The sequence below is a fragment of the Neltuma alba genome, unplaced genomic scaffold (genome assembly GCF_004799145.2).
Source record: "Neltuma alba isolate B1F8T4 unplaced genomic scaffold, ASM479914v2 tig00010901_pilon, whole genome shotgun sequence".
Taxonomy (NCBI): domain Eukaryota; kingdom Viridiplantae; phylum Streptophyta; class Magnoliopsida; order Fabales; family Fabaceae; genus Neltuma; species Neltuma alba.
The window spans coordinates 575,115-582,164 of record NW_021635684.1 but is presented as its reverse complement, the minus strand read 5'-3'; the positions used below and the strand labels follow the sequence as shown (position 1 = coordinate 582,164).

Below are 7,050 nucleotides of genomic sequence, written 5' to 3'. Positions count from 1 at the left end.
AACTTAAATTTGTAAGCTTTTAAATAATTTAGCTGAAAAAATACTTACAGTGTATTGTAGACTGACTTGAATTATATTGAGAGTTCTGTAAAAAAATGTTAAATGAAAATGGGGAGGGGGAAGAGGGGTAAGGGCAAAGGGAATGAGAATGGGGATGGATTGAAAAAGTGGGTATGGAAAAGGAGTGGGGAAAATACAATAAAGATTTTGGATGGGAAGGAGGTGGGAACCGTGGGTGTGGGTAGGGACTATGGGTGGGAGTTGGGATAGGAAAGGGGTAGGGGTGGGGACTGTGGTGGAGACAAAAGGAGGAGGTGTCAACAAAGAAGGAAAAGGGAAACATGTATTGGTGGGGACACATGGGGAAAGGAGTACGACAAGCAGCTGTGAGTAAAAAAAGAGCTAAAAATGACATCATAAAGCTGAAGGACAAAGAGCTGTGGGTTAAAGTGAGGTGGAGCTATGGGTTTAGAAAAAGACAGAGAGAGTAAGCTAGAGCTATGGGGTATAACGCAGGAGTGCAGGAGTTGTGGGTTAGAAAAAGAGAGAAAAATAGGGAAAAAATAGAGTACAACATGTATTCTTTTGCAGCATTTTGTAGATAAAAGACCACATCAGGGAGGATTTTTGACAAAAATTCATCCTGCATTTGCTGTAGCGTTTTGTCAGATATTTTCATAATTTTTTTAAAAAAATGAATTTAGTTGTTTTTTTAAACTTAACAAGAGAAAATGAAAAAGTAAGCAAGGAGAAAATGTCATTAGCAGAGAATTGTTATAATTTTAAAAAAAATGCTTTAAGCTTTTTTAAAAAAATTAAATAGGGAAAATGAAAAAAAAGGAGGGAAATGCTGAAATCAAAATGCTGTAGCAAGTGATTTATATAATTTTTTCTAAAAAAATGCTTTTAGCTTTTTTTTTTTTAAACTTATCAATGGAAAATGAAAAAAAAGGGAGGGAAATGTGTCATTAGCAGGGGATTTTTATAACTTTAGAAAAAAATTGCTTTTAGCTTTCTTCTTTAAATTTAAATTAGGAAAATGAAAAAAAACAGAGAGGAGAAATGCTATAAACAAATGCTACTGCAGGGGGTTTTATTAATTTTTTAAGAAAATCATTTTATTTTTTTAACTTAAATCGTGACATGAAAAAAAAAAAGGAGGAAAATATCATTAGTAGGGATTTTTATAATTTTTAAAAACAATGCATTTGGCTTTTTTAACTTAAATACAAAAACAAAAAAAAGGACTTCTGTAGCGCTTTGTAATAAAAACGCTACAAGAGGGTTTTCATAATTTTTTTAAAAAAAAATCCCTTACTTTTCTTTTTTAACTCAATGGCCTTCTGTAGTGCTTTTTGTAGAAAAGCACTACAATAAGTGCTAACAATTAAATTTTTTTTAAAAAAAATAAAATAGTCTTCTGTAGTGTTTTCTAAAGAAAGCGCTACAGAAAATCTTGTATCTTCTGTAGCGCTCTCTAAAAAAAATTACAGAAGATTTTTATAATTTTTTTAAAAAAGTAAATAGACATCTGTAGTGCTTTCTTGAAAAAAAACTATAACAAATATCATATATACTATAGCATTTATTTAAATAAATGCAACAAAATATGTTTTTTTCTTAATAAATTATTAAGTACTAGCTGTAGCGTTTTCATTTTAAATGCTACAAAATAGTCGTTACAAATCAAGTATTATGTAACAGTAAAATAAAAATAACAATAAATAAATATGGGCAGCATCATCATTGTCTATATAAAGGGCACTTGCTTCGAGGTGAGAGAGGGTATAATTACCATCGCAACATGATGCATTGGAGAATAGAAGCTACAAAAAAAATGACTTCAAGTTGACAGTTACTTTTTTGGGAAAATCTCAGAAAAAGCCCTTAGAATATATAAAATCTTAGATTGAGTTCTTAAATTTAAAAAATGACAGAATGGGTCATTGACCCAATCTGTCATTTGTGAAATTAAGGTGAATTGACAATTTTGCCCCTGGCTAAACAAAGTGAGTAGTTATTCTCTAAACAAATCTAGGTAACGCTTACACTGTTCTAGTGATTACAAGATTAGTTGTAGTTAATAATAAGGTACCTGACTATGCAAAATGAATAGTTATTTTCTACACAAATCTAGGTAATACTTATATTGTTCTAGTGATTACAACATTAGTTGTAGTTAATAGCAAAACACCTGACTATGAAAAAGTGAATAGTTATTTGCTACACGAATCTAGGTAACACCTAAACCCTTATAGTGATTCCTTAAATTATTGTAGTGAATGAATGCAAATGAGGGCAAAATCGTCAATTCGCCTTAATTTCACAAATGACAGATTGGGTCAATGACCCATTCTGTCATTTTCGAAATTTAAAGACCCAATCTGAGATTTCCTATATTCCAAGGTCCTTTTTTGAGATTTTCCCTACTTTTTTCCATGAAACTTTTTTATCTTATTGTAGTCTCAAACAAAAAGTTCGATCAGAAGTTACTTTTGTTGATGAGAAATCAGTCTGACATCCCAAAACCTGATCCCAAACCAAGCCAAAAACAATTCCTAAATTATAAGATATCTTTTTTTAAAGGAAAAAAAAACCTTATTTCTCAATTTCATTGTCGTTGCTTTAAAATTTAATGTTGTGTGGCAACTAAGGCTTCACTAACCATGTAACGACTGGAAAGCAGAGCCACTAAAACGCGAGAGTGATAAATTGGGTACTTTGCAAATTGCAATCTCATGAAACTCATTGGGAAAAAAAAAAAGCTATGAATAATTTAAATAAGTTTTAATTACTTTATTGGCTAGATAACTGAGAAATAAAGTAAATAAGTTAAAACCATAACTTAAAAAAAATCCAAATTCAAGTTATTTTCCACATTTAAATAACATTAAAGAAGACCGAACTTAATTATATCAACCCCTCTTTGTAATATCTTTGACAAATGCATTGATATTAATTTCAGAAGAGCCACCTTTTGCTATTGAAAGCTGACATATCCTCTTAAGCTCTTTGGCTCTCTCTCTCATTTCTCTTCCTTCTTCATCATCCAAATCCATAAACTTCTGCAACAAACCAGAAATCTCATCTCTACTTATCAATCCTTGAGGATCAACATCTTTCTTCACCCTCCACCCAACCTTCCAATCCTCCGTTATCATCTTAGAATTGAAATGTTGATCCCCCAGTATCGGAAAAGTAAGGAAAGGAACGCCAGCAAAAACACCTTCTTTAGTAGAGTTCCAGCCAGAGTGAGACCAGAAACCACCTATAGCATCATGCAGTAACACTCTCAATTGCTCACACCATTCCAAAACTAAGCCCTTATCTCCACAAATCTCTCTTAGCCTTCGAGTCTCTCCTCGTGCTACCCACAAGAATCGAACACCGCTTAGACGTAAACCAGCTGCGACTTCTTCAATCTGAGGGTTTGATACTGAGAGAAAGCTTCCTTGTGAGATGTACAGCACAGAACAAGCGGGTTGTTTGCCCAGCCACTGAAAGTAGGTTTCTTCAGAGGTTGAAGAAAGGAGGTTTGAGTTTGGTATTGTAGGGCCGATAGGGTAAATGGGCAAAGAGAACTCAGATTTTAACACATTAATGGCTTCAGTTTCAAGCTCGTAAATTGTGGGGAATAACAGGTATTGTACTTTTGGTACACAAGAAAGAGCTTTTAAGCCCAATTGCAGAATTCTTCGGCTAGGAAAGCTTCCGTCGCTAAGAGGAAAATCCACTAGACGGGTTGAGGAAATTCCGGGAACATAATCCACACGTTTGTGGCCTACTTCTGTTGCAAACATTTTCAAGCAAAACAAACATGGTTTTAGTTTAGTAGTTGAAAACTTAGTTTATTAATACTTACTAATTAAATCACAGGTAATAATAAAAATTATTAAACATTAAATTTGTTATAAAATTCCAGTAAGTTTTAATATTACTTTCATTAACTACTCTAAATTTCAACGTCATATTAATTTTGACTCTTTCACTACCTTTATTAAACATGATTGTATATAGAAAAAATATTTAGTACTCACTGAAACCATGACAAGGTCTCATAAAAAAGATCAAATAAAAATTTCTTCGAGAAGGGATTTTATAATAGGAATTGAACCAGCAGAGTGAGCAGTTGACAAGTTTGCTTTGATTTCTATTTAGTACTGCCTTTAGTCGTTATTAATTAATTATAAGAGAGTACTAAGTAATTCACACCTAACAATAAAAACAGTAAAAGATATTAAATTTTTCATAAAATTCAAGTAATTTTTAATATTGCTCTCATTAATTATACTAAATTTTAATATCACATATTAAATTTTATTCTCTCACCCTTTTTATTAAATATGGACATATATGATAGAAAATATTTAATGCTTGTTGAAACTGTTATAGTCTTATCATAAGGACAAAAGGAAATATAAGATTTTAATCTGCTTTATTTTCCTAATTTATAAATTATTTGTCAAATTATCCTTATTGTTTGCATAGGGGTTTCCATTATATGAGAACAATGATTAAATATTATATTTTATAAAAAAAATTTACTATAAATAAGTAATTTAATTAATTTTTTAAAAATACTTATAAATTAGTTATGTATGATATATATATTTCAAACCTTTAAAACACTTTCCGTTCCTTTTTTTCCCCCGAAGGATGAAAAGTCAAGGTTGATGGCATTGCGTCATTCTCATTTTGACTCATCATCTTCATACTTTTCAAATAGCAAACTCGTATGAAATAGTTAAAAAAAAAAAATGCTGCCAAAGCATTTTAGCCACCACTTAAAAATTTCTCAATCATGAGAGTAAACCAAAGCAGAAAACAGATACTGACCTAACGCGTTGACAGGATAATGGCCATGTTGCTCTAAGAGATGATAGTGTTGATACACAGAGCAAAACGATGCAGACATAGTCCAAAACGACGCAACAGGGATGTCCCTTCGATTTCCGACTCCGACGACCCAGGAGAGAAGAGTATCGTGTATAATGAGTGTAGGCGGCGGCTCAAGCCGATCGAGGAGCTTCTCAAACGGGGACTCCATCCTTGTCGTGACAGCTTCGAGGAAGCCGATAAAGTCGGCTGCACGGTCCAGTTCGGAGGGGATAACGTTGGGTACAGTGCAGAACCGAAAATTGCGGGGCTTGGCTTCTGAGCCGATGAAGCCGAGCCATTCTTCAGTGACGACAAAGGTGACGAGAATGTCAGGGCTTTTGGAGAGAAGGCAGTTACAGAAGTTGAGTACGGGATTGATGTGGCCTCGACCTGGGTAGGGCATGGCCACCACGTGGCAGGCGGCTATTGGTGGGACGTCCATGGAAGAGAGAAATGGTGCAGGACAGCAGAAGCAGCAAGTTATCTAAGTGAAGACGATGAAGAAGAAGAAGCTCTTCGACATTATATAGTGGTTGGTGGGTGAAGGGTTGGCGGCTTCCTTAATTATGTCTCTCGTGGGTCCCAATCCCACAGCCATTAATCATGCAATGCAGGTGCATTCTCCTTGGAGCAGAAAGGCAAAATGGCTTTGAAGTTTGAAGTTGAACATAATAGTAAAAAGACGGAAGAGAGAGGGGGGAGGCGAAACGCTACTAAAACACTCCTGCAATCTTATTTATAAGTGGTTTATAACATGTTTGATACAGATTAGAAAAAATTTTAAATTTTATTAATTCTTATTAAAATTCAATAATTTTTTAACTTTATCTCTATTTAATATATATTATACCTCATGTAAATAAAACCAACACAATAATAAATAATAAATAAAAAGTAAAATTATATATCCATATAAAATTTTTTTTTAGTATCCTATAAATAAGGCCAAAAAATATCTTCTCTCTACTCTATAAATAGGACCAGGGGAAAACTTATAATAGAAACTTTCTCACTATTAAAACTCGCAATTATAAAACATATTAGTTATATTATATATGAAAGAGAAAATTACATAAAATTAGGCAAACATATTAATAGAACATTAAAGTTACAAAGCCACCATAACCACTATGAGAAGTACCCAAATCAATGGCTAAATTAGGGTCTTTAATAAAACGGGAGATAAAAAGATATATTCATCTAATTCTATTTATAAGATACTTTCCATATGTTTCACACAAATAAAAAAAAATCTTAAACTACATTAACTCTCTATTAAAATATAACAACTTTTTAACGTAACTTTTATTTAATATGTAAACCTTTAAAAAAATTAATTATCTTCACTACAACGAATGAAATATAAACGATATATTCATACAAAAATAATAATAGTTTAGTGACTAATAAAACAGACAAATCATCTTTCTCTACCTTATAAATAGGGTAAAAGGAGTAACAGTCAGTTTCCAATTGCATGAAAAAATGACAATAGCTACAAACCAAGGCGAGAAGGTATGTCGTAGGTAGTAAATCTAAGAAGGGCAAAGACCAGAATCTTCCAAACAAAACTTTGGATTGATTGAACCAGATAACTGCAACTAAAGACATCCATGCAGGGCTGAGTGCTAACTGTGACATCCCATTTCTCCCCAATCCACGCTCTTAATGAAAGCCACCGGTGTTGTTATGATTTAAGTCAAAGCCGGGGACCTTCAAAAACCAGAAACTAGGAATAACGATAAAAATAACAATGGCTGATTCCACAATTCTCATGGCCACCACAATATCACCTCAATTATAGTGGCTCCTCCTAAATTTCATGGAGTCTTTTGGTAGGTTTTCTTATAGAATAACCAGCCCAAAAGCGCTATGGTTCAAGTGATCTATTTATTGAAGCTGGTTACCTTCTAGAATTGTATACCATTTCAACTCGTTTTCCTTAAGCTTTGGATATTTTTTGATGCATTTGCACATATTTTGAATATTCAAATATAAGAAATTGTGCATGATGTCTTTTGGTTGCATGTTATTGCTTAATTGTGCATATTTTGGCTTTTATTCTTGTTATTTATGAACTTATAGAATCTGGCACCTTTGCAAGGTATATTTTTGTATAACAACATTTTTTTTTTTCAAGGTTGCTCCGAAAATACATTATAGAGATCAAAG

At 32.8% G+C, this 7,050-nt stretch overlaps 1 protein-coding gene across 1 annotated transcript; it reads right to left on the bottom strand.

Moving 5' to 3' along the window:
• Nucleotides 1-2,847: 2,847 nt before the first annotated feature.
• Nucleotides 2,848-5,370, bottom strand: LOC114759821 (UDP-glycosyltransferase 87A1-like). Its single transcript, XM_028949067.1, has 2 exons — nt 4,837-5,370; nt 2,848-3,787 (listed from the first exon to the last, which is right to left on the bottom strand). Exons 1-2 carry the CDS (start codon nt 5,318-5,320, stop codon nt 2,916-2,918), a joined length of 1,356 nt encoding a protein of 451 aa, XP_028804900.1. The 5' UTR covers nt 5,321-5,370; the 3' UTR covers nt 2,848-2,915.
• Nucleotides 5,371-7,050: the final 1,680 nt, after the last annotated feature.